The sequence below is a fragment of the Lycium ferocissimum genome, chromosome 7 (genome assembly GCF_029784015.1).
Source record: "Lycium ferocissimum isolate CSIRO_LF1 chromosome 7, AGI_CSIRO_Lferr_CH_V1, whole genome shotgun sequence".
Lineage (NCBI taxonomy): Eukaryota > Viridiplantae > Streptophyta > Magnoliopsida > Solanales > Solanaceae > Lycium > Lycium ferocissimum.
In genome coordinates, this window is record NC_081348.1 from 28967784 (window position 1) to 28995370 (window position 27587).

Sequence of the window (27587 nt, forward strand, 5' to 3'; positions counted from 1 at the left end):
AATCAAAGCAGTTGTAAATTGTCCCTTGAAGACACTTTTAAAGGAATAGAGAAAAGCCCAAAAGAAAAAAGGAAATATTAGCTTAGCGGCAATATTATGGTCCAAATTGAGCTGACATTTTTAAGACAAAGAGCCATCAAATCTCATTACAAGTATCTTGGTCCCGTCCGGCGTGAATAACAGAGGTATAACTGTACTTAAGTTATGAAAGCGATTTATATTAAATTTGCTTGTCCTAATTGGCACATCTCTGATCAATCGAATCAATTTAGAAATAATACTCAAAATTTTTGCTTTTTTTTATTTTGGCTATATAGTTCTGACGATTCATTTGGTCTTGGCTGGAAAAGCACAACATATATACATGCAATATTGGCATTGGTTCCTGGAATTTGAACTCGTAATATTAAATAATGATTCTGTAACTAGTACTAGACTGACTTACAGTAAACACGAGATATATTTTTCAACTGTTATCGTTTTGTTTTTCCTTTAAGAAAATAGAGACTCACATAAATGACTACATTTTGAGGATTTTTTTTTTAGGCATAACTACACTTTAGCTAATTACATTTCGTAGCCACAGTAGATTGTATTCGCTACATTCTACAAGAGGATATCGTATTCAAAATTTAGTCAATCATTTCGTTGTATTCAAGTTAGATGTATTCAAGTCAAATGTATTCAACTCAACTGTATTCATTTGTAGCTACTTTCACGTATTTACTTTATTATATTTAAAATCGATTTATACAAAAAAATATTCTTCAAAATACACCCCAAAACACTAAATTTTGCGCTAAAAAAAATTAACGAATACACTCAAAAAACTCGAATACAAGAAATAAAATTCACCGTATTCATTTGTATACAAAAGATCTTCTTCGAATACATGCGAAAAACACCGTATACACCGTATGTATACAAAAATCGCAGTATTTTGTATTTTCGTGTCGATTCTCGTATTCCATTATTTCGCCGTATCTAGCCGTATCCGATCGTTTCCGTCCGTATCCGACACCGACGCCATCATATCTATGAAAACACCGCCGTCACCGTCACCATCATCGTCCTCAACAACTGCCGCTGTATCCTTCATCAACAACCGGCGGTGCATCGTTCATTTCCGGCGATACAACGACGCCGGGAAAAGAGAGAGAGATGAAAATGGAAAGCTTCACGCTGACAACTCTACGCCGTGAGTCGCGTGACAAAGAGAGTAGAAGGAGAAATGCAACGCGGATTGGCAGGTGTAGTGACTGAAAAACGGGCTGATGACCCGAGGCAGATAGGATGAAACGGAGGAAGCAAAGGTTTTGTTGTTGGTTGGTGGGCCGGAGCTCGTTCACCGAGCTCCGACGGCGGGACGGCGCGAGCGTGCTACCAATTTTTTTTTTATAAATAATAATAATAAAGTAGAAGAATATATATGTAGCTATACATTGTATTTAACATAATACTCTTAGCTATAGGATGTAATTAATTTAAACTATAGCTACTACATCTAAATATGTACTAGAGTTAGTTATACCCTGTAGACTTATCTTTCTTAACTCGTTTAATAATTAAAGATTTAAAAATGCAATAGATTTACAAGGTCATTTTCCTCCTAACTACAAGGTCATTAGCCTTTTGGAATTTCAACATCCTTTTATGCATGACGAAATTGCACGACTTCCCTTCAAATGGGCTGGTCTTTAATTTTTTGTCCACTAGCGATCGAGCTTATGTCTAGTGGGCATAACTCATAAGTTCTTAAGTCATGCGGGAGATAACTTGTGGGATACTATAACGAAAAAATATAAATTTATACACGGCGAAATTTTTTATTTGTTATGAGAGACAAAAATTAAAGACCCCCACAAAATAGAACAAAACTGCAAATGGCCCCGTTTTATGCATTAGATCATTTGAGGCCCTAATATGTCAAATCATGATCCACAAACTTGGGCTCTAATGATAGTCCAAAGACAAAGAACTCCTATATAGGCCTGTATATTTTCTGCAAAGGGCCAAGCCTAGAATAGTGGGCCTCCCAACCCATTAAATGAAAAATTTATCTTTCCTCTTTCTAATTTTCCCTCCAAATCCACAGTTTCCCTACTTTTTTCCCTCTTTCTAGTCTCTTCAACCCTACACAAACTCCATTGGAGATTAGTTATCCCCTCCCAGAAAAAAGGGTAATTTTCTCTTCTTGTATTTTTCCAAAAATTCCAACTTGGGTTTGTTGTGTGCTGCAGTTTTAATTTTGATGGTTTGTGTGTGTGTGTTTTTTTTGTTATTGTTGTGCTGTTATTATTTGAGATATCAAGATCTAGATATGAGTTCTATTTGGTATTGGCCAATACATCTTTGTTTTCCATAGAGTTCAAAAGGTTGCAAATTGCATTTCCAAGAATTCAGGCTTTATTTAGAAATTTTTAGTTATTGAATTTTGCTCACTCTTGTTTTCTTTTAGAATTGGCTCAAATGTTTGCTATCTGCCCTACGGAAAGTGATAGTTTGGTTAACCTTTGCTGATATTCTGATGTGACTAAAACTGAGGGATGACAAGGTATTAGGAAGTTAGTTTGACTTACATTGTATTACTGAGAGCAGGAAGTAATATTAAATTTATTTGCTTTTTGGTGATTTTGTGTTCTAAAGATTTACAAGGCTTCAATTCATTTGGTCTTGCTTTTTGGCTATATAGTTGATAAATTACTAGAATGCAGGAATGATCACATATTTGTTGAAAAGAATGAATTTTTGAAAGAATTCAAAGTGGTGTAGAATGTTATTATTTAAAAATCATATGAGATATCTTGGGATTTCGGACAATAAGAAGTATCAAGTAAATTGTGGCAGATTGAATAAATATACTTTTGCATGAAATTGAGAACTCCAAGTATTTCTAAGTTGACTTCAATGTTTCATGTTCTTGTTATTAGCTATGCTGTCTTGTTTTTACTTCTTCCAGATACAACATAAATAAGCATTTAAAGCAGGCGTTAGTTGGCCCTATTGTGTCTCGTGTTTAGAATGGTAGCTCAATTTCCCTGTCTTTATGGTGTTCAGCTGATTAAGTTCTGCCATGCTTTAAATAATTTTTTTATATAAAACATAGAACTGATTTTGTATTTCCATCACTTTCTCAGCAAGCTCGACTTTCCAAAATACTCATTTTTACTTCTGGTCTTTTACAGATAGGAGTTAGTCTTAGCTGATTCTTTTGATAGACAGTCTTTTAGAAGTTGCCAATCTGTACCTCGATTTTCTCATTCATTGATGGTATGATCTCATACCTTGTATTCAGGGCTCATAAAAACTGCAGAATGTATGAGTACACGATCCTTGATGATATATTTAGTCATTGCCTTAATCTAGAATCAAGTTACAACCTTAAACAAAAGTGAAGGTTGTCAATTAAAATGAGATTCAACTTCTAGCTGTTCTCATACTTATCGGAGCAAGTATATTTTTAGTTAATTTTGTAATTCAACTTAGGTTGCAGATGTTTTGTCTTGCAGGTAAAGTGTAGATGCATGTTGTGGCAAGGAAGTGAAATGGTCATTTGAGGTCTGTTGTCATTTGGGGTTTTGATCCTGATAACTATTCTGCACTGGACTGTTTGTGCTCCTATTTGTTTTTATCAGAGTTCTTTATATCGTTGCTCAAGAAATCCATATTATGAGGACTTTATAGATAAGGGATCTAGAGTAGATCATCTTCCTTTTGTTATTCTTTTGAAAAGTTCCTCTCTTTTTTATTTACTTTTACCTTTTTTGTGGTGGTGGGGGTATTGGAAGGTTTCTCTTGAAGCATAAGAACTGAAGATGGAAATAGAAAAATCACAACCTTGTGGTGAAGGAGGAGCAGAGGCAATATTAAATGTTCAACCCAACGCATCAATCTCTATTGCTTATCACCATCTCTTTGGTCCTCATGATGATTTAATGCTTCTTGAGCTTGATGAGAAACTCCTACCTGATATCCTCAATCAAAGGTATGCAGTATTGTTCAGTGAAGTTCTTCAATCTGCTATTATTTATCTAGTTTTGAGTTAAATTTATTCTTATTCTGTAGAGTAACATTAAGAGGGCAGCCAGATGAAGATGCAGTTCTCTGTAGTCAGTCGAAAACTTATGCCATTAAATTTGTCGGAACTTCTAATTCTGTATTCCTTATACCTCCTTCCAACCTATCAATCAAACTTGGAGCTTCACCAAAATCAAGCGAAAAGGATCATGGCAATTCGACGGTTGCTTCTGTCATTAAAGTAGTACCCGGGAGCATGGAACTTGTCGAGGTTGCTCCTAGATTGGACAAGCTCAAATTGCTTCTCTCAGAAAACCCTTATAGTTTTGATGAAGTGTCACAAATGAATACCGAATCGACCCACAAAAGCAGGGGCTTGTATGCATGGAATGACCTTATTGAGAAGGTTCAAGCCAGTGACGAGGAGCTGTGCACAGGGTTGCGAACTCTTTCGGCAGTAGAGATAGATGGATATTGGCGACTTTTAGATGAGAACTTCGTGGATGAAATCCTGAACATGCTTTTGCATAATGCAGTGCTGAATGACTGGGTTTTAAGTGCTCTAAACGAAGATGACGTTTTGCGTGTGCTGGAAGCAGATGGATTTCCTTGCAAAATAGTAAGGCATTGTTTGGAAGTTTATGGAAGTAAGTTGGATGAGGAGACTAGAGGAAGCTGTACATGGAGGTTGGAAGAGAGGCCGGTTTGTGTGCATTTCGCTCGAGTAATCCTAAGAGGGAAAAAAATGAAACTTGAAAGATTTATGGAGGAGTGGAGAAAGAAGGTTCCAGAAGGGATGAATGCAAGTTTTGATGTGCTAGAAGGGGAAGTCTTAACCGAAAAGCTCGGGATAGAGACTCGGATTTATGCTTTTAGTGTTTCTTCACTGCCATCTGTACCTGCTGAACGGTTTTCCAGATTATTCCAAGAGAAGCCGAAGTGGGATGGGAAAGAACTGCAGCCATTTATCAGGTTGGATTTTACATTTCGTTGCCTATGATTTCAAAAGTGTTTCTTTCATCTTACTTGATGCTTGAAATGTGATACGCTCCATTTCTGCTGTTGTTATGAATGTATAGGGATCTGAAGGTACCAGGACTTTCTTCAGAAGGTTTACTACTCAAGTACACTAGAAGAAGTCAACCAAGCGCGGATGCTGAACCTATTTTCAGTGCAAGATAATGTTTGTGCTGGCCACATTATTTCCTCGTAAATGTTCCAGAAATGGATGGTTTGACTTGTAAAGAGGAAGGAGATGATGTAATGTAAACTTGATTTTGGAACTTGTTAACAAGTTTACTGTCTAGTTGCTTTGCCTTTGCAATCGTTTTGGGATATTCTCGCTTGTTTTAATGCACGTAGCAGCTCCTTAGTCTATTGTATCATGTAACAGTAAGAACTGTAACAGGGAGAAGAGACTATTGAGTTGCATCTTGTGTTTTGGAGCTCATTTATTTCTCAGTACAAATTTGCATCTTAAGCCAAAGTCTCTCCTTACCCTCCCAATGTTGACATTTATTTTATTTGTCTTTTTCTGCCTGTGATTTTAGTCCAGTAGCAAAATAAATATTACCTCGTCTTCTCCTCTTAAACTTTGATAAGGTGAAAAAGGCTCTATCAAAATTTAAAAGAGAATTTATATTCTGATTCTGATTAATGAATAAATTGTTTGTGTTAGGCAAAAAATAAAGCTTATAACAAGAAAGTGGTATTAGTTTGGATTTTCTTTTCAACTGTTTCTGTTACAAAGGGAGAAAGGGAAACCAAAAAGCTAAATGCCTTCAAAATAACAAGTGATAGTCTCAGTAGGTCATTACGAACCAATACAAAATGATATTGGATTTCTTTGATACAATATGGCACGCAATATTGTGTTGTGAGGATTTTACGTTTCTTAAAACATGCCAATGTAGAAATAATTACCAAGTGATATGATGCATCTAGGTAAGCGTAAAACTTATTGACTTTTACATCAAAAGATGTCACATCATTTAACTACTAAATGGATGTTGTCACAGTCTATATGCCTTACTTGATAAGATTCAAAAATTCCTAAATAATTCAAAATGCCAATACAAGTTTTTGGGAAACTTGTTCATAATCCTTATATGGATTAAATCATAAGGTGAATGTGTTTTCATCATCTTAGTGAATATTTATTGATGAAGGGTAAAAGATGACCACTTTCCTTGTCTCTTTATGATAATCAGAACATTTCATATTACTTTGCAAGTTGATGACTTGAATATTATTGAAGCTCTTGAAGAGTTTTCAAAAGTGTAGATTATTTGCTAAAAAGGTTGAAATGAGAAAATTGAATTGGTCCATCATATATTTGTGCAATTGATGCATTTATATATCTTGCTATAACTATGAGAGATATAGTTTTACTTAAAATGGAGATATTGAAATAGATCAATTGCATATTGATGAAGATGAATGTGTTTATCCTAACAAATATTGTCAAGTGTTTTGGATATACGATTCATAATTACATAAAAGTTCGATACAAATATGTTATCTATTTCCATGAAGGATTACTGTCATACTATGTTATTTTACTGACAGTCAAATCATAGGAAGATAACAGTAGTTTATAAAGCAAGTCAAGAATGTACTTGGCGTGACTGCAACAAATATTATATGACGATATGTAAATCTAAGGAATGAAAATGCATTGATCATTTGACAAATGTGATCACAAATGCCATGCTATGATAAGTTGGTATACAAGATGTACGTCATCTTCAAGAATGCGATTTTAATATAGTAAATAGAATTTTTTTCCTTAACCAATGTTTTGTCCCACTAAGGTTTTTAATGAATGGAAATGATTAATTGTATTTTTTTTCCTTCACTAGGATTTTTTTTTCCCACTCTTTTTCCTAGTAAGGTTTTAACGAGGCACATTATCTATTAATAAAACATCCAAGGGGGAGTGTTATGAACTATATACAAGTTGATATTTGGATGTATTATTATGTAAATTATACCACTTACACATTAAGTGATAAATACAACTTGCACTTGCAAGTTGTATATTAGTTGTAGAAAGTTGTATATCTTAGTGTACCAAGTATAATTAGGGGCAAACTTCTTCTAAATAAGAGAGCTATGCCTTTTTCATTTGTAACATCAAGAAATGTGATAATACAATCTCTTCCTCCTCCTCTTGCAAACTTATTGGTTTGCTTCTATTGTTTATTTGCAATTATATATAGTTTTATAACAAGATACGTATAATGCTTTATGTTGATAGTAAGGGACGTGAAAGTGAGAAAGAAAATGAGTTTCTTTTTCGTGTTTGGCCAAGAAAATAGGAGAGAATCCAAAAAGGAAGAAAAGAAAATATTTTCTCTGGTTTATGAATCTTCTAATCCATTACACGGTCGGGTTCGTATGGTAGGTGTATAAAAATAGTATCGAATAGAGTGTATTTGTATGTAAAGATTAGTAATGGTCGGGTTCGTATGGTAGGTGTATAAGAATAATATCGAATAGAGTGTATTTGTATGTAAAGATTAGTAATGCTGAGGTTATTTCTTATAGACTATTTGGTTTGGTGTATGAAAAAAAAAACACATGCATTGCATAATTTCTAAGAAAAATATTTGTTTACAAAAATACCCTCTACATTCTTTAGTTTTAAGGGATTTCAAGGCAGTTTTGTCTTTAACCATGCTTATGCATGTATTAGGGGTCGTTTGGTGCATGGTAATTTTTTATACCATGTTTGGTAGAATAGGATAAATTTATATCTTGTACCGAACAAGGTATAAAATGTATCCCAACTTAAAAGATGGTATATTCCTTCTTATCCCACTTATTTCGTGATTATTTTATCATCTTTTAATCCCAAGAGATGGGATAAATTAGTTCCGAAATTATAATCCCCAAATAATTTTGGCTACCTGCTAAACGACCAATAGTCTTGGTATTGCCAATACCATGGTTTCCAAACGACCCTTATATTAAAATACTATTAAAGAAGAACCTCAGCTTGATTTTACCGTAAAATCCAACATTTTATCGCCACCGTTGATCAAATCCGACGGTCAAACATTAATCCCTCCTAATCTTCCCTTTGTCTTTTGGCGGGAAAATCCCTACTCAGTTCTTACACATTTTTTCAACTTTTTTATCCTTCTTCCTCTCAAAGGTTATTATTCTCAGGTGTATACCAAAAACTCAGTTCAATCCAAACATAATAAAATGCCTCCAAAGAAAAGAACAAGCTCAGGTTCAACAAAGAAATCAACCCATCAAAACCACAACCTTCAACAGCAGCAGCAACAATCTCAGCCGTCCAAATTTGGGATCCAGCATTTCTTTGAACGACACTCCCAAAATACCCTCTCACAGAAATCCAAAACTCCCCTTGTTCCCCACAACTCCAATTCAAATTCATTTCAAAACCCTAAAGATAATTCTAGTGTATCATCAGTGTCCAAAACTCATACAAATGCTTTAGATTCTAATGAAAGGGAAAAAATAGGTGGAAAAGGATTGAATTTCAAGGTTAATTCAGTGTCTCATGTTAAAAGCAATGGAAATGTGACTGGATTAGATGAATTTGATGTATTGGAGAGATTTAAGGATAAGGGAATTGGGGAAGGTGAACAAAAGGTTAACTCAGTGTCTAAAGTTATTAAAAGCAATGGAAATGTGACTGAACCAGATAAAAAAATTGATGTTGGGGAAAATGAAAATAAGGAAAGTAATGTGAGTTTGAAGAAGAATGAATCGGGTAGTTCATCTCAGAATACACCTACGGAGGCGAAAAATCAAGCAGAAGTAACCCCTGAGTTTTGCAAGTCGGTGAAACGATTCAAGTTTTCTCCAGGAATGGTAATTGTCTTTATTTTCTGTTACTTATTTATTTGTTTACTCTGAGCTCATTTCTCAACTTGTGTAGATGAGCGAAGGGTCTCCTTGTTTACTTATTAATTAAAAGATTGCAACTTTTTAGGCTAATTCGATAAGAAACTGTGTGATGATGGATCGGGTTAAGAGTGGGAGAAAATTAGCAAGTAAACTCTTTGATGTAATATCATGGAAAAGACTTCTAAGCAATACAGTTATCTGTAAAATAACATTTGTCAATAGTATCTGCTATTATTAGAAGGTCAATTTTTTTTGCTACTTCTGTTTGAAGATGGGAAGGAGGACACTCTGTTCACTTGGTTATTCATGGACCAGGAAGCTTAGTCAAGCCAAAACAGTAACAAGTCTAATCTGAATCCATTATGAGAGGACGAAAGTAGCAGGAAGCATTTTTATTAGATGGTACACTGTCTACATGAAATTGGGACACTTGAGAACCAAGGAAGTTAAAAAGGAGAGTAATAATATCATATAGATGTTTATTTTGTTTGTATCTGGGGCTAAAGGAAGTAGGAGAGTAATAACTCTAACCAAATGTATTTCCCCAGTACATAAATATGTTGCCAGTGTGATTAAATTTAGTACTAACCCTGACAATTATCGAGTAGGAGATAAGCTAAGAAGTATTCTCTGCATGCTCAATGCTACAGGACTTAGCTTGTTGTAGGGCCAGTTTTGCTTTATAAGAGTTGTTCTTGGTCGAGTTTGGCAATCTCTCACTGCAGAACTGGGGAGTTTTGGTCCTAACCTCAGAGACCTATCACAAACATTGTATAGACATGGCATGGATGTCCAGCTTTTGGAATATTGAAGACCTGTACATGGTCTTCTTTGTCCCCAGCAACCTCTTTTATCTTGCAAGGAGGACTTTGAATTCATCAGTTGTTTAATAAACTTAATACACCTTTTAGTCTATATTTTTGGATGCATAGACTGTTGCATCCATGGTTAAGAAGGAACGAGAAACTGTTGATTAGGGAGGAGGATGCGTTTCCGTGTGATGCAATATGGATACCTCAGGTGCCGATGAAGGTGTGCTTTTTCTCTTGGCTAGCTGCTAGAGGGGTGATCCTGATGGCGGAAAACCTTAGAAAGCGGAAGGTTGTCTGTGTCAGTTGGTGCTACATGTGCAAGAAGACCAGCGAGGACGTGGATCATCTTCTTCTACATTGTGAGTTTACCATGAGGTTATGGTGGGACATGTTTCGGTGGTTTGAAATTTCATGGGTAATGCCAAAAACTGTGAAGGTTTGATGTTTTGTTGGATAGGCGGGAAAAGGAGGAGAAGGCGTAGAGCTTGGAACATGGTTACCCTTGCGATGATGTGGGTCGTTTGGCAAGAGAGAAATAGAATAGCCTTTGATGGGGTTGAAGCGAGCTTTTCTCAACTGAGGAGTAGCCTCCGGTCACTTATTTTCTTTTGGTGCACTCATAAAGCCCCTTGTTGTATAGAGCAATGGGTGGGTTTTATAGATAATCATCTTCTTTTGTAGATCCTTTACTTTTTGGTATACCCCTTGTATATGGCCTTTTTGGTGGCCATGTTTATAAATGAAATACGTTTACCTGATCAAAAAAAAAAAAAAAAAAGGGAAGAGAGAGAAAGAATTAAATCTAACTGATTCAAAAGTTGTCCAAGTTTGATTGTCAGTTACTTGTGAATTAATATATGCTGTTGTTTGTTAGCTGATCAAGCAAAGCCAGGATGATGGAGGCGATGAAATAACATGGAGAATATCTCCAGTGAATGAACGACTTCATGCCGTGTCCAAACAATTACCAAAGATGGTAAAGGTGTTGGGGGATTCATCACGAGTCAACTCCTTAAATATTCAAGAATGTTCAATGAAAAAGGTACACTAATATAACGTACAGTTATGCTCTGGGGCATGTTTTCTTATTATTGTAATACTATAACACTAATGATTACTACAGACGCCTCCTGGGACAGAAAGAAAGTTTGAGAAGTGGTTTCATTCACCTCCACTGAAGGCACTTGATAAATCATTTGTATGCTCAAATAGGGCTAGCTTGAGAAACCGAAACACAGATCACACAACGGATTTGTGGGAAAACAATGGAAACTCAAACTGCCAGAGCAAAGCTGAAGTAATCAACAGTCAGAGTCCTTTTCAGACTCCACCATCTCTGACATACGGCAGTGATAAGGTAGTATCTTCATCATCAAACAAGTAAAATCTGTCATGTTTCTTGTAGAAGATATACTTCTGATGATTTCTGGCAATTAATGCAGCCTGCAAACGCAGTCGATCCTAATGAAGCCACTGATCAGCTTGGTTCCAGGCAACACAAAAAGGTCTTTGAATCATTGACATTTGTTAGTCATTTATAACCCCATGCTGTGCAGGTGTAATTAGTCATTCTTCAACAGTCCCTGAGCTTTATAGGTTTATATATCCTGTTTCAGGCATTGATTGAGCTTTTAGACCAAGTAGAAGATGTAATTTCCGTTGAACCAAAATGTGAAGAGACAATTGCATCCCATGGTCATGATGGACCAGCTAAGTCAGCTGCTGTTTTGCAGAAATTGACAGAAAATATTTGTGCAAGTGACCAAAGGAAAGAGTCAACTATCTATTTTCTTGTATTGGAGGTATTTCAGCTCTTCTCTTATGCAAATAGATCTTTCATGTGAATTTCCAGTCAATTTACTATTAACCATATGTAACTACAGGTTTCTGAGAAGCATGGACAAGTTGGAACATCTGGGCCGCAGTGCTCCTTCAAGGTTTGTGCCAAGTGCCTTGTGAAAACGTTTCTGAGTTCTCAATAAATCCAGTGATGTATAATAACCTGGGGATGACTTTCAGGTTTTGCGCTTGCTGAATGAACAAAGTGGAGAAGAAAGGGTTTTGCAATTGAGGGATGAGTGGTAATGAGTTGAATCTCTGTTATTTCATCTCTCACCAAGCTTTGTGAATATACTTAAAAACAGAGATTCACAAACAAGCTTTTTCATTATCAATCTGTTTTATAATAGATAAACTATACTCTTAAATAGTTTCCTCTCTATCTCTGCTATAGTAGATTGTAGACAAGCACAAGATGGAAGATGAACTTTCCTGTTCGCAATGGCTTGTTACTTGAACAAAAATACTATAGCTGCTCTTACATCATCTTCCGAACAAACAGTATAATTATGATGATTTTGTCTTGCAGAACAAATAATCTCAATGTGCATTGTGTAGCTTAATATTATTTGCTTCTTTAGAACTATCATGGACCCAATGAGATCATCATGACAAACAGAGGTTACTACTGGAAGGACTTTCTAAAGACTAGTTATGTGCCCCTTCTTCTGGCATCATATATCTTTTGATGTTGAGGTAGCTGGTTATGTTTGTCTATCCTTGCATTTGAGTTTACAGAGGCATCTTTACCCTAAATCCAAAGACAGCAGACAACATTTTAGTCCCAGACACTTTTATGTATTGTTTCATTTTATCTAAATACCTTCCAGTTGTGAGGAACTATAAATTTTATCATTACTATGAACCTTCTGTGGAAGAGAATTGAAATCGTCTCTTCTTAAGCTTTGCAATTCTACCAGTTGACAAACATGGTATTGATGAGAAAACTTAAATCTCCTTCCAGGTGCTATAGTGTTGTTGCACCAGGGGATACTATTCATGTCATTGGTGAGTTTGACAGTGAAGGAAAATGTGAAATAAACCGCGAGAAGAATTTTCTCATTGTTCATCCAGATATTTTAGTATCTGGAACTAGGGTATGTCCGTGCAATTATTTTTCATTTGTTTGTTTCAATTCCTCAACATGTTGTCTTTTCGTGTTCTAGCTTATGGAAAGTCTTGCTTCGATCAATTGATGATTCTTCTTTTTCATTGCTCTTGAATGTTGAGTACTCTGTTAGGTTGCTGGCAGCTTCAGTTGCTCAAGACGAGCTGTGCTGGATGAGAGGTTAAAATCTGGCGAGTATTCAGCTGCAGCATTGATTGGCACATTATTGCATCAGATGTTTCAGGTTTTATGAATGAAAAATTCCTTGTCTTTCAATGGTCATAGGCACATTTTCCTGTCCTCGTTTATATTTTCATTGCTATGCATGAACTATAAACTATGCCATATGAAAGTGACTGACTACCTTTTTCCAGGCTGGGCTGATCAGAGAGTTCCCTACAAAAGAATTCTTGGAGGATTATGCAAGGGTAGTGCTCCAGAAGAGTCTTGAGAGCCTATATGCATGTGGAGGTGGGAAACATAGGTTTCTCTCAATTGCTCCTTTGTGAAGTCATAATTATCACGTTGCCATCTGAAAACATGCTTTCCTAGAAGATTAGAAGTCCTTGATGGATAAATTTCACAGAATTGTCTCCAGCAAAGCACTTACATTATGCAATCCTTTCAACACTGAACTCAAACTTATGGTAATTGCAGTTGATGAAAATGATACCCACAAGACATTGATTAAGGCAATTCCAAAACTGCTGAATTGGATACGTTCCTTCCAATATTCAGAGGTACATGGCTCCATATCTAAACAATCCTGATTGTTGTTAATTCTATCTTGAGGCCATTAGTAAATAAGTTGGAACGGAGGTGTTGTGATTTTGAAAGTTTAGAATGGTGTGAACTCCTTGTCAGACTAATATTAAATCTGGCTACTTTGTTCAACAATGCATGCAACCCCGTCAAGAACTTTTTTTTTTAAAGAAAGCTGACATTTTATGGATTGTTTACAACTTCTGTACTAATCACCTGTAAAATCCTAATGAAACAATTGAGAAATACAAAGTTGTCTATGGTACCAAAATAAAGTGTGGTTAAAGCCATCCTCCTCAGTACTAAGTTCCTAATTCTTTGTACATAGACTTTGTCCTCTTTGTCACGTCAACCAAAATGTGCAACACATGGATACAGGTGGGTGTCTGGTATGGGTGCGGATCTAGAAGTATGATTTGTCATCACCTAAATCTTAGGATTGGGGAATTAGAAAAGGTGTTAGTCACGGGTGTGAGATACCAGGTGTGAGATACCACTAATAAATGTATAGTGGTAACGATTTCCAGTAATACTTTATGTGAATATTTATGTAAACCCCAAAAATTGAAACCCAAAACACAGTCAACCTATGCTTCTCAGCCATAGTTGTAGCCAGTGCAGCCTAGGTGAATTACCCAAGTGTGGTGGTATCTCACACCCACACCCTTATCAATTTAGATCGACCGAGGTGCAGCAGAGTTTGAAGGATCCATGTAACATAGACAACACTTTTCCTTTTTCTCTGTCCTCCACTACTCTCTACTTCATTGGGGCCTAATTCTTTTGTGTTGGATTCTCAGTACATCTTGATTATTGTTTGTGCCTTTTCTTACATCTGTTGCCACATTGATATTATTTCTCTCCATTTTTAGCTAATATATTTATGAGCTTAACATATTGTAACTCTTAGGTTTCAGAAAGCCCAAGCATTGATTTTGGAAGTGAAGATGGAGTTAAGAAGATTAAAGTATCTGAAGTAAGCAACCTCCCTTTTCCTTTCTTGGTAATCCAGGCTTGAGTTAATACGTCCAATCTATATCTTTTAAGGCTATCCGTCGAATAATTTATAATCTTGAGATGTGAGCTTAGTTAGTTCTCAGAAGCATATTTTGCAAACATTTCTGATATACAAAGCATTAAACACATCAGGATGATCATTAGAAAAGGTTCCAATTTAACACGTTTATCTCTAATATTAGTTTCTTTTGATAATTATGATTTGTGATGAGCAAAATAAGAAAATAATCAACAAGATTCACATACAGCAACCTCAAATTGAAATTTAATTCACTCACTCTATCTATTATACTATAGTGTCACAATTAGAATATGAAAACACATGTAAATTGTCCTACTTTATAATGTTAAGATTTTTTTAAAGAAAAGGTTCATTATTGCTAGATGAGCTATGGGACATCAAATATAAGTTATGTTTGTAAACTTTTTGGGTTAGGTAGATTATTGAAGGATGTTTGGTATTGAGCAACCAATGGCACTTGTTGATCTAACATGTTCTCTTAACTTAGACAAAATGTACTACTTAAATTCCCCAAGCATTTACAGGATTTGTCCTTCAATTCAGTTAGCGACATGCACTTGGGACTGCTTTATTTATCCAAGATTATCCCTGATTTATTAGGTTTGATTGGGTATTGAGTAGCTTTTCCGAACATAATTTGTGTTAAAGGAGATTAAACTGCATTATGAATGCAACTAATGGTGCTTTTTTAGCATGACCTACATGACAGACCCTTTTTGTTTTGTCGAAAAAAGAATAACATTACCTACATGAAAGAACTTATGTTAGCTTGTAATTGTTTCTTTAAAATGCATATAACATGGTCACCCTATCCGGTCCGTCTATCCTCCCTGAGCTTATATTCTTTTCTTTTTGGATGAACTTTAATATAGGTACTTGACATTGAAGAAATGGCATGGGCTCCAAAATATGGGTTGAAAGGCATGATCGATGCATCCTTGCAAGTAAATGTAAAATCCAACAGCAATGAACCTAATGAGACGATTATGCCTCTCGAATTTAAAACTGGGAAGGCAACAAATGGGCAGGCAGGTTTTTTTGAGCATTTCCAGAAATAGTACCACTTAGTTGTGAAGTGACAATAATTTCCACTTTACTCGTTCTTGCTAGGCACCTAATCTCTAGGCTATTGTTGACATTTCATTCTGCAGACAGCTATGGAACATAATGCTCAAGTGATGCTGTATACCCTTCTAATGTCGGAAAGGTGCACAGAACCCTGCCTACTTGCATAATTATGCACCTACTGTTGACATATTCTGTTACTGCCATGAGATTTTCCTTCAGATCTTGTTTATAGATTCATCTCATTGCTATCTATATTTTTTCTTTACTAGATACTCGCAGCATATTGGTCATGGTCTCCTTTATTATCTGCACACAGATCAGACGCAGGTAAAATCTAGTATCTTTTTGTTTATTTTTTAAGTAGTAAAAACAAGCATATCTAAGAATTACATAGATTGCTTTTCTTTTCCTTTTTCCTCTGCAACCTTCTAAAACTACAGTTCATTTTTCAAGGGAATAACTGTTCGCAGATCTGACTTGGTTGGCCTAATAATGCGCCGTAATGAACTTGCAAATGATCTTCTCAAGGCCACTATAACTCAACAATTGCCACCAATGTTACAGGTAAGATATCTACGTCTCATCCTGTTACACTGGGATTAAGTACAGATAATGTTTGCTAGTACTGATACTTTACATTAGTATTTACTAGTCATTGAATATATTGCTGATCAGTTTGCAGATAATGGTGTGTCGTGCTCTTAATATTCAGGGTTATCCCACATTCGTGTGTCCTTTTATTATTACTCCGTTCCTTTACACAATCCAGTACTAGTCTATAGAAATTGTTAAGGTAAAAAGGCTCTTTCTTGTGTGGTGTAATCTGTTTTCTCTGGTAAAACATAAAAATCTCTACTGAAATATACACCCAACCCCCCACCCCAATTGGTTTGGTTGTCTTCAAGGAGGTCAATCTTTTCGCCCCTTAAGAGTGTAATTCATTTTGAATACACCTTCATAATTTGTATCTGATACTACTCTCTCTGTAGAGACCTAAGCATGGTTGTCATCTTCCGCCGCGATCCCAGGCCACAATCATTTTCGCCTTGAATTATAAGTAAACACCATAAATGGCTCAGAAAACTGAAGCTTATTGCCTGACCAAAAATAACTCAGTTAACAAAATGTTCTAGACATTAGTAACTAATTCTGTTGACTTTTATTCTTTTGATGCAGAGTCCAAATATGTGCAGAGGCTGTCGCCACCTCAGTGTCTGTACCATTTATCATAAGGTACTTTGAGTTCTCAGGGTCTTCATTGCGACAAGAATCCTTTTTTTGCTTTTACTTATATAGACTTTCAAATAATTGGTTAAAGGGGCTTCTGTGATGACTTATTTATGAATCCTAAAACATTATAGCATCTTTACCTCTGTTTTCCAATTATGTTCTCCTTTCAAAATTACTGGAGATTCTGAGAAACTCAAATGATAAACCATCTAAAGAAGAAAAGAAGGGAGCTTAGTTGTTGAAATCAGTAACTACTTCCTTTGGTTGGCGAATGTTCTTTTAATAAATATACAAATATAATAGGCTTACACACATAGAGCAAATGTAGTTCTCTTCTCCGAGATTTTACCTGATCATGTGGTTACAGTAATATAGGTGCTTTCTGATAGAAGAATTGGTACTCAACAATCAATAGAAAATTATCATTACACATGCCATGTTTAGAATACTAGACCTGAAATGTATCAAAGACCGAACTTTTGACATTTATGCTACAACTAGTATTTATTTTAAACCTGTACTGTGGCAAAATATTGCATTTGTAACATCTATATTACAACATGTACTAGCTTTCTAAGGTCATAGTTTTCCAAAACTTCTTCAGTTTATGAAGCTAAACATGTAATCAAGGCAATCTCGCATCTTTTCTGAATATGAATCAATCTGCCCTAAGATGAGGAGTCAGCATCTTGCAGTGGAAAGGACTAAAGGAACATATTTGAGAATTGACTGGCAACTGCTTCCATTTTTGTTTATCCAATTGGGTAAAATAAAGGAGGATGATAAATCTCATCCAACATTTATGTTTCCCATATGAGCCTAATCAACGTTGACATGAAAATCAGCCTTTTTATCTTGATTTATGCACCTAATACTTGTGTGCAATTCAAATCTTAATTATAAATCTCATTATGGGGAACATCAGCATTCCAATATTATTGGGACTTCATCGAAATTAAAAACTTATACTATTGAATAATTTTCGTAGGCATACGGTGGCACCACAGAAGGTAGCGGCTTGGGCAGTGTGTTTGATTCACTTGTTAGCCATCTAACAAATGCACATACTAATTTTCTTCAAAAATGGGATCAGTTGATTGACTTGGAGGCTAAAGAAGTTGAGGTACAATGCAAGGTCGATTGTAAATTAAGAAATCACCTCCTGACTATTGAATATTTCTTTATTTGCTAACTCAATTTTTTTTTTCAGGTTGCAAAGAAACAAATTTGGTCTTCACAAAGTTTAAAGAATGACCTTTATGCTCCTTGCTTATCTTCTCTTGTCCTTGATACGTCAGAAGGAACCGCACCAACAAATTTTTGCAAAGGAAGTCAATTTATGTATCGCTTTGTACATCGAGATTGGAATTCCTTGGACACTCATCGAGAGGATGATGCTCTGAACAGTTCCATTTTTCCTGTGAAAAAATTTGAATCCTCGCTTAGGAACGGGGACTATGTGGTATTCTTCTTTCCTGTATTCTTTGTGTTTTGTGCACTCCTCAATGTTCTATTTTCACAGCATTCAGCTGAAGCAAGAATTACTGGTCCATTGGTATAAAATCATCTGTTTGTCTTAGAACAATAGTGAGACAGAGCAGTAAATTATGCATATATAGTGAACTGCATGATCCTGTCCCTATGGATTATATTAATCTGATGGCCTGAACTAATAGTTCATTTAGTTTATTTTGTAAAAATTATGAAGCTATTCAGAATTTTGAAGGGACCCTTGAAGTAACTGGTAAAGTTGCTGCCATGTGATCGGGAGGTCATAGGTTCAAGCCGTGGAAACAGCCTTTTGCAGAAATGCAAGGTAAGGCTGCGTACAATAGACCCTTATGGTCCCGTCCTTCCCCGGACCCCGCGCATAGCGGGAACTTAGTGCACCGGGCTGCCCTATTCCGAATTCCATCAACCAACTGTGCCTTAATCCTAAATTAGTTGTGGTGAGCTATTGAATCCTCTGCATTCATTCCGCTCTATCTGAAAGCACATTCCTTGGTGGGCTCTGGGGTCATCTCACAAATTTGGTAATTTAGAGGATTCATTGTAGTCAGACTCTACTTTCACACTGACCATCAACTTATCAAAACCCTCCGGTTTTACCAGGGTTTTGGGACTGGCCATGCGTCATGAAACTCATATAGGAAAGGGAGTTCTTTTCACTATTCAATGACAAAAACAGAATGATACTCAATTATTTTCTGAAAAATGGAGGAATTTCTGATTTATTTGGGGCCATGGCTTATGTTGGTAAAAGTTTCCTGCAAATAGAGTAACTTCTAATTTTGTTGGGCCTCTTATTAGCGGAATTGTTTGTTTCATCCTCCACTTTCTGCTCTGTATGTGTTGTAATTGTCTAAACTGAAAGTGCAGACTTATAAGTGTTTGGTTCTATTCGTGGTCCTGAGCAATTGACTGTATGACAATATATATTTTATATTATTCAGGTGTTGAGTACTGAACCTGGTGGGATACTAATAACTACTGGAGTTGTTGCAGATATGAGTTGCTCTCGCATCTCAGTAAGTATTAGATCTTTATTTGGTATTCATTCTTTAATGCAAGGAGTTGTTATTACTTTAGTGTATCTCTATTTTTAACCAAAGGCTACAAAAAACCTAGAATGCATGGATGTACCTTGTTTTCAGTTCCTTCTTTTCATTCTCCTTAGATAGAGCAATCCAAACTTTAGAAATAATCTCATTTGTTCCAACGAAAAAATAGGAAACTTATATTTCTCATCCACTAGTATCTTTGTTAAAGCTTTAGCTCTCAGTTTGGTCCCTTTCAACAGCTGAAAAGCTTTTGCCTTTCTTTAATAATAAGGTGGCTCCAACCTGTGCAAAAGATCATAATAATGAAATGTTTTGATTAATTGAGATAAACAAGATTTTGAAGGTTAGAGCTCTGACCATTAACAAAAGTAAAGCTTCACACGGATCTTCATTTTTGTTCCACTTTGAAAACAGCAATTACTTCAGGACCTGGAAACGTTGTCAAGAATGAGAAGTTTAAAAGGTGTATACAGTATACACGGAAGTTTTCTAAACTAGCGTGCAGCTTACTGTATTTACTCAGGAGCCAAAGCTTTTGCTGTGAATATATCTGTATTTATTCAGGATTGCCCACAACCTAACCTGTCTATCTTATCATAGTATTTTTTTCAAATAGTAAAGGTCCATTGTCGCTCAATCTGAAGTGAGCCAGGCTACACTCCCTTGCTCTTTTTGTATTTGAAAAATAAAATATTGTGGATTTTTTATAGTCCTATGATAATTCTGACACAGATTAAGAAGTTTGAAATGTTAAATTAACCATGGGGACTCCTTTGGATTTTGGGTCCAATGTATGTAAAAAGACATGCACAGATTTTAGCTGTGTAATAATTTGCTTTCATAATTCAGGTATCTCTTTCGAAACGCTTAAGGCTTCCAGGAAGCAGCCGGGCTTCACAGGCACAAGATCTTCATAAGCAGTTGTGGCGAATTCATAAAGATGAATTTATGGGTTCATTTGCAATTATGAGGTATTCTAATTTTTTTTTGTGTTTTATTATCCCATCTGAAGCACACATATTTTTCCAAGTGTAACTTACTTCTGCTTTTGATTTTGAAGATTCAACCTTATACAACTGTTTCTGCAAAATGAGCAGAGTACTCATCTGAGGAAAATGATAGTTGATCTGGAGGTGAATGCTCTACTTAACTATGAAGTTCTATTTGCAGCTCCTCAGCTACAGCCCTCTTTGATGAATGATACAAAAAAAGAATCTACTTATGAAATTCTGCAGGTGCCTAGGTTTGATAGTGGATGTCAATTTAGTCAGGATCCTGCCATTTCATACATTTGGTCAGAAAAGAACTTGAATGATGATCAGCGCAGAGCCATACTCAAGGTGAAGAATTATTGAAACTCTATAATTTGATTTATAGTTGTACCTGAAAATCAAAAGTATGGTGAATTATCAGAATCATATTGGATAAACCAGATACAAAGCTGTAATGGGTACCCGCAACATATTGAATTGTCATTACTGCAGATACTTACAGCAAAGGATTATGCGCTGATACTAGGAATGCCCGGGACAGGCAAAACATCCACTATGGTCTATGCTGTGAAGGCACTGCTGATGAGAGGTTCATCCATTTTGCTTACCTCCTATACAAATTCAGCTGTTGACAATTTGCTTCTCAAACTGAAGGCTCAGGTCATCTCTATCTCTGATGCTTCTAAAGAAACTTAGTGCTTTTGATTTTTGTTTAACTACTTTTATTTACATACTATGCTGTATCTCATAAATTTAGAAGGTATAACCTGTAGAATTGGTGTCAACATAGTATAAATTCTTGCTTTAAATAGGTCCTGTCTTGGAAAAGCTGGATTTAGCAAAATGAAAAAATATACATTCAGTGCAAGGCATGCATATGAGTTGATGTGTAGCATTAGGATGATCTGATGATTTAAGAAGGGCTTACTGTGATAATTACTGTGCCTAGCTGCTTCTCCTGGTATTAGTATTAAATCGAGTTCTTTGCATTTCACCCTTAACGTGTGCACTCTTTTGTATTCTGCACGTTATTCTATTATTTTTTATGATTGGCACCCTGGTCTTCTTAGTTCCTTAAACCCATTAGAAACTCTAATTTTATACTATAATTTATGAGGACAAAATAGGCATAATTCAACTAATATTTTCCTAAGTTCTTTATGTTCAGCGGTTTGGTGTGGATACTCTTTTCGCCTATCCATGTGTATGAGATAAAATTATCATAAAATTTCTGATTGTGTTTCTTCGGCTGAATAGCCGACATTAGAACAAATATCCTGCAATTAAAAAAGTAGGTATTTGATATCCGGACATTATCATTCATATTTACAAGGATCTCCGAACCTCTACTTATAAAAAGGAGATGACGTGGATGTTGTCGCAAGGAGGGTGATATATAGATTATAGAAGAAGAACCTAGTGTAGAATTACTGAATCGTTGATCGTATAATTTTTTTTCCAAAAGGACGTGGAAGGAGTTTATCAGTGGAAATAATATTAATGGCGGACCTCACGTATTCACATTTATACCTTCCTGTCTGTGAGAGTCTATTAAGCTTTAACCACTTCACCTTTTTCTGTAACCATATGCTTCTGTCTCGATGTTGATAATGCAATCATACCTTGAAAGAAGCTGCTTCTAATTTCTTATCTCAACTTTATTTGATAGTTGGTGTCGCTCTTCAATCAAAGACACACCGTAAGAGATTCAATTGCAATTTTTGCTTGGCCTTAAACCTGACCTCCACTGCACATATAGAATTAATAAACTTTAGAAAATATATTTTTACATGCCTATTTTGCCCTCAGAAATTGTGAAGAAATTAGACTACTGATTCTGCAAGCAACGAAAGAGATTAGACTGCAAATCGTAAAAAATAATAGGTTAAGGTGCAAATCACAAAAGACTACACACATTAGGGGTGCAAAACGCAAATATCTCTGTTACATCATCATTTCCTCTTTATCCTCCAATCATTTAGAAACAGATGTATACACATCCCATTATACTACCTCCAAACTCCTGAAATAAATTCTAGCATAAATCTGTTGCATTCCTATCTGTTCAGTGTCAATTGAATTCACTGAATGAATGGTAAGCGTTTTGGGGACTTTATCTCATTTCTGAACCCCCAATCTACAAAAATTACCAGTGACTAGTTGCAGGATGGTATATTCCTCCCCAGCTAGCCATGAAGAAAGGTACTTTATATCTATTGCTAATTTAAAAGCTCTGTCAGAAATCCAGCCAATAATGCAATGTGTCTTTGGGCTTTTGAGTTCTCAACTTCTCATGAAGTGAAAGAACAGTTGATGAATGATTAAAGAGAATGAATTTCATGGGTTGCAGCAACACCTATAGTCTTCCAAATTCAATTTTCCATCTTCTAATCAGACAAGTTCTCTCTTAGGCTTGACAACTTATTTACACAAAATAACAAGAATGAAATGTGTGTACCTTAGAGCCATGATATTTCTAAGTAGGGTAGTTAAGAAGGATCTCCATCTGTCATTTGAAGCTCTGCTGGAAGAATGTTAATTCTCATGGGGTAATTTTTTGATAGGGAATTCTCATGGGGTAATTTGTTATTCATTGAATTTTAATTTAATATACAAAACATTCAAAATACGAAAGACTAGTTATTTAATAGATAAGGTAATAGATTATAACTGTTCAGCTTAACTCAATATAATCTTGAAGAAAGAACAGCTCAAATGTAGGCATTCAAATTTTAATATGATTAATAATAACCTTTAAACTGTCTAGTAACTTGAAGCATTTCAAGAAATACTAACAAATGACTAACAGAAATTCTGAACAAGGGATATCTTGAGTCCAAATTGATGAAACACAAGGCATTTACTTTGAAGTTCAATTCCTGCATATTGTAGATCGTGTATAACTTTGCCTAACCATGAAAAGTGTTAGGTAGTGCTGTTAAGCTGTTGATGAATTTGAAAAGCTGCTTGGCTATATTTTAGTGGGGTTAGGCGAAGGGGAAAACGAATATACACTATTAGCTTCATGGTAGAAAACAAACCAAATCTTATCCTTCTAACCTGTCTTTAAATACATTTAGATCCAGAGACTGCCAATAATTTAAGTAAAGTGACGATTACCTCTTCGTGTATAAATGTTTCCAAGTAAAAGATCTCTTACTTCTATCCATTTAGATATTAGACTACATTTGAAGCCTGTTCGCAAGTAAAACAAAGCTGATTGACTCACTCATGCAAGTGTTATCGAGGAAAATCACTCTTTGCTTCTTTTACTAAGGGCATGGATTTTTCGAAATGTCCTGCTAGGAATGATCTCTATACATACTTCAACAACATATTACTGAGTATCATTTATTTTTCCTAGTGTTTTCACTCTCTGGTATGCTTCTGCTGACTGTCAACCACAAGACACAAGTGATGTACTGCTTTTACATTTACATACCAATCTAGTGCGCTACCACTTCAGGGGGTACATTGGGACTAACATATATACTGTTGCAGGGTATAGATTTTATACGTATTGGAAGATACGAGGTTGTGCACGAGGAAGTTCGGGAGAATTGCTTATCAAGTTGGTTTCTAGTCACATTTTCAAAGAATTTGCTTCATGATTGGCCACGAAATACTAATTTACTGGACTTTCTTCTACAGTGATGGACACTCATGGTCTTGAAGAGATCAAGCAAAGGCTAGAGCAAAGCAAAGTTGTTGCTGTTACGTGTTTGGGGATAACCAGCCCATTGCTTTCAAACAAGAGATTTGATGTGTGTATCATGGATGAAGCTGGACAAACTACATTGCCGGTAAGTTTACAGTTTGGGTTGCAGTAAAGATCTGAACATTTTGGTCAACAAAGGTTGTGATTGAGGTTACCTTGTCAAAGTGGTTGCTGTTATTGATTGCAATTGCTCTATATAAGCTCAATTAAAGTCTCCTGTGCTTTTCGCTTCTATGTTTTTAGAGCTAGTTATTTTATGAACTACATTTGCCACCAGATTACAAATCCATTTTGGGAAAAGAAATGATAATATTAGATTTATAATCCAGGTATCATTGGGACCATTGACATTTTCATCAAAATTTGTTCTAGTTGGGGATCATTATCAATTACCACCACTTGTCCAGGTATTTCTTGATTTCCTCTGCATTGAGCTCCAATGCTTTTGTAACTCGTGACACAAAATCTGTTTCCCATATTAGAGTGCAGAGGCCAGAGAAAATGGAATGGCAGTTAGCCTGTTCTGCAGACTCTCAGAAGCTCACCCCCAAGCAATTTGTGCTTTGCAAAGCCAGGTATCTTCAAACTTCAGTAAGATGTTGCTTCCTTCCACCTCTAAAGTTCGTCTGGCTTGATATAGTTGCCACTACTATGCTACAACTTGCAGTACCGCATGTGTGCAGCCATAATGGAATTATCAAATGCCTTGATATATGGTAACAGATTGCGATGTGGTTCTTCTGAAGTAGAAAATGCCAAAATCAAGTACACAGGATTGCAATCTGGGCCTACGTGGATAAAGGAGGTACTAGTCACTAATTTTATTGCTTCCTAGTATGATCCTGCTTTATTTTAGTACTGATCCAAACATTAGAGGCCTGCCTCATCTGGAAAGAATGACATTAGGATGGAAATTAGAGGTTGATTCCAAGTATGACGCCAATTTATTCTATACGTGTTCCAAAGTGGCCTGCACCTTCTAAAAAGATTGATGCTTGGATGGAAAATACACCTGGTGAAAAATTGTCATTGTTTGAGCACTCATAAGTTCTTTCCTGTAAATAAGTTAAGTGTGAGCTGCTGGTTCTTCTCTGCTAAGTTATATTAGCAAATTATGTTCTTCTGACATTTTACACGCTACTCTGTACTTTCTACTTGCTTCTCAAGGAGTCCGGTCATCTTTTCATGATCATGTCATAAACACAGTTCTTCTCTCATCTTAGAGTATTACCTTTCATTTATATGTACTTTTTCAATGCGCTTATCTTGGTGAATATTGCTGTTTAATGGTGTTCTAGATGAGTGTCATCACTAAAATTTCCTCTTTTTCTAAAGCGTAATATATGCACCCAGATGAAAGAGGGGTCAAGTAAAAACCTAGTAAAAGAAATTGCCAGTTTCTGATGAAGCGGTACTACTTGTGAATCGTGAGTCTTTTGGATAAGTAATTGGTTGCTCTAATATGTTTAGACTAATAAGGGAAAAACATAATAGCCTAAACACATGTTCTTTGCAAACCTTTTATTAATGAGACAGAATTGTTGGTTAATTTCCTTGTGCTTTAAAGAGTAAAAAGTGTTGCTGTCCAGTGTCTCAATTCTGTACAAAGTGGTAGGGCACTGACAAGGAGTTCAATTTTGTATACAAAGATCATGACCGGAATGTAGGAAAACAGTAGGAGAAATTTTACAAGGGAGAGATTTGGTGCAGTAGTTTGGTGTGAGCATTATTTGACAAGGATAACCTCGTCTTAAGAAATTGTATTCCTTCCAGAAACTATGTTGTATGGATTGTAAGGATTAATACCCCAACTGCTTGTTCTCTTATTTTGTGAAATAATCTGGTATGATCGGTCTTGACAGGCTATGAATCCAGACAGACCTGTCGTCTTTATAAACACAGGTTAGGCAAATTTCTATCTCAAATCAAATTATGCAGGTTTGTCAAATGCGGTTTAAACGTCCTTGTCCTAAACTGTCGCCTTATCTGTCTTTCCAAACTAGATTTGTTGCTTGCATTTGAAACAAATGACCGCAAAGCTGTAAATAACCCAATGGAAGCAAATATCATTTCCGAGGTATGAATGCCTTTTGCTTCTTCCATTAACATCTTAAGCATCGGATCACAAGAAATATATTAAGCTCCAATTTCTGTATAATGATTTTGGCCTACAGATCGTGTGTAGATTGTTGAGCAGAGGTATATTGGAGGAAGATATAGGCATCATTACACCCTACAATTCTCAAGCAGATCTTATCCGGCAAGCTGTTTCCACATCAGTGGAGATACATACCATTGATAAATACCAGGTAATATTTATGCTGATGTGATTACATTCTCGAAAAACATCTTCATTTTGCAACCTTTCTTGTTCCTAAAAGGAAGCAGCTGCTTTACCGCAGCGGATCAGGGAAGAAAATCAGTAGACCAGCCTAAATAGAAACATAGCTATCTAAGGTTATCCTCTAACATGTTGTGTAATTGTCAATTTTATACATAGGTTGGCTTTTCATTTATGAATCAGAAGTTCGAGAAGCCTAAAACGTCACAATACCTAGGCCAGAACAAGAAGGCTAATCTCACAATGCTACTTCTCAGACAGTTGCTAATGTTCAATACTGACTTTGGCCTAGAAAAGGCTACCAAGTCCTCGCTCATCTGTTCTCAGCCGTTTAAGATTATCTTGTGCCAGCTATTAGCCTCCAAAAAGCTCGTTTCGCAAATCATGAATAATCCAATCTACTCGATTGTTTGCTTTTAGAATCATTTTTCTGTGGCTCCAGGAGGTCTTGCAGTTACATCAAATAATGTGATTACTAAGGTAGAAACTGTTACATTGCTGCTCCTAATTGTCCTAGTCTTGATTTATATTTGCAGGGAAGAGATAAAGATTGCATTCTGCTTTCTTTTGTAAGATCAAGTGAAAATCCTAGGAACTACATTTCTTCATTGCTTGGAGACTGGCACAGGATTAACGTGGCTCTTACTCGTGCTAAGGTTTAGATACGGTTCCTTTGAACATAATTTTTCTTCTTGTTGAAACTTTGCACTAGCTCCTCATACTCTATGGATAATGTACTTGTCTTTTATTTGAACAGAAGAAGTTGATAATGGTAGGTTCATGCATTACGCTATCAAACGTGCCTCTGCTAAAGCTTCTCATTGAAAAGGTGGAAGAGCAAGGTGGCATGTTGAGCATAACCAAGAAGGATATTGCTCATAAATCAGAATTGAGAAGATGCTCCAAACTGAGATGATGTTAAAGATATTAACACCCATTTACCCCCAATTTTGCTATTTGCGATCATGTAAATCATTGCAAAATCCTCTTCTCTAATTTAAATGTAAATATTGAGACCACACCCAGCCATTCATTCTTCTGTAAATAATAAAAATTTCTGAGTGAAATGAAGTAGTTAAAGGGTCAAGTCACCAACGGATGTCTGATGATATATTTGATCTTCAATTTCGTGCATATGTTGCCACAAACCCATATTTTTCTTCCCTACATAAACAAAGGTACAAAAGCAAAATGTAAAGCATGGAGCTAATGTCTT

At 35.9% G+C, this 27587-nt stretch overlaps 2 protein-coding genes across 5 annotated transcripts; both read left to right on the forward strand.

Moving 5' to 3' along the window:
* Positions 1 to 2095: 2095 nt before the first annotated feature.
* On the forward strand, positions 2096 to 5467 carry LOC132064200 (uncharacterized). Of its 2 annotated transcripts, XM_059457109.1 has the most exons (5): positions 2096 to 2180; positions 3510 to 3558; positions 3789 to 3985; positions 4066 to 4989; positions 5097 to 5467. In XM_059457109.1, the coding sequence occupies exons 3-5, from the start codon at positions 3816 to 3818 to the stop codon at positions 5197 to 5199; spliced, it is 1197 nt and encodes a 398-aa protein (XP_059313092.1). In that variant the 5' UTR covers positions 2096 to 2180; positions 3510 to 3558; positions 3789 to 3815; the 3' UTR covers positions 5200 to 5467. The 2 variants fall into 2 exon arrangements, with proteins under 2 accessions (XP_059313092.1, XP_059313091.1); XM_059457108.1 differs by lacking the exon at positions 2096 to 2180 and adding an exon at positions 2322 to 3270 and having other exon boundaries at positions 3510 to 3985.
* A 2715-nt stretch (positions 5468 to 8182) lies between these two features.
* Positions 8183 to 27505, forward strand: LOC132064201 (DNA replication ATP-dependent helicase/nuclease JHS1). Of its 3 annotated transcripts, XR_009416519.1 has the most exons (35): positions 8183 to 8865; positions 10588 to 10755; positions 10837 to 11070; positions 11156 to 11218; positions 11330 to 11515; positions 11597 to 11650; positions 11733 to 11794; positions 12517 to 12649; positions 12794 to 12904; positions 13035 to 13131; positions 13318 to 13400; positions 14333 to 14398; positions 15334 to 15493; positions 15617 to 15668; positions 15799 to 15856; positions 15983 to 16093; positions 16706 to 16762; positions 17748 to 17882; positions 17970 to 18221; positions 19213 to 19287; positions 20170 to 20291; positions 20381 to 20453; positions 20556 to 20660; positions 20805 to 20972; positions 23814 to 23883; positions 23964 to 24115; positions 24360 to 24437; positions 24513 to 24605; positions 24698 to 24835; positions 25893 to 25932; positions 26034 to 26107; positions 26205 to 26339; positions 26531 to 26816; positions 26908 to 27027; positions 27129 to 27147. XR_009416519.1 is itself a non-coding variant. In XM_059457110.1 (34 exons), the coding sequence occupies exons 1-34, from the start codon at positions 8230 to 8232 to the stop codon at positions 27285 to 27287; spliced, it is 4320 nt and encodes a 1439-aa protein (XP_059313093.1). In that variant the 5' UTR covers positions 8183 to 8229; the 3' UTR covers positions 27288 to 27505. The 3 variants fall into 3 exon arrangements, 1 of the variants encoding a protein (XP_059313093.1); XM_059457110.1 differs by lacking the exon at positions 26531 to 26816 and having other exon boundaries at positions 27129 to 27505; XR_009416520.1 differs by lacking the exons at positions 26034 to 26107; positions 26205 to 26339; positions 26531 to 26816; positions 26908 to 27027; positions 27129 to 27147 and having other exon boundaries at positions 24520 to 24605.
* Positions 27506 to 27587: the final 82 nt, after the last annotated feature.

Bases quoted from the DNA above. Each gene is read 5' to 3' on its own strand.
- LOC132064201 (XM_059457110.1), top strand. From the start codon at position 8,230: ATGCCTCCAAAGAAAAGAACAAGCTCAGGTTCAACAAAGAAATCAACC. The intron at 16,763-17,747 runs GTACTTTGAGTT...TAATTTTCGTAG, and splicing joins TCTGTACCATTTATCATAAG to GCATACGGTGGCACCACAGA. The intron at 18,222-19,212 runs GTATTCTTCTTT...TATATTATTCAG, and splicing joins TTAGGAACGGGGACTATGTG to GTGTTGAGTACTGAACCTGG.
- LOC132064200 (XM_059457109.1), top strand. From the start codon at position 3,816: ATGGAAATAGAAAAATCACAACCTTGTGGTGAAGGAGGAGCAGAGGCA. The intron at 3,986-4,065 runs GTATGCAGTATT...CTTATTCTGTAG, and splicing joins CCTGATATCCTCAATCAAAG to AGTAACATTAAGAGGGCAGC. The intron at 4,990-5,096 runs GTTGGATTTTAC...ATGAATGTATAG, and splicing joins GAACTGCAGCCATTTATCAG to GGATCTGAAGGTACCAGGAC.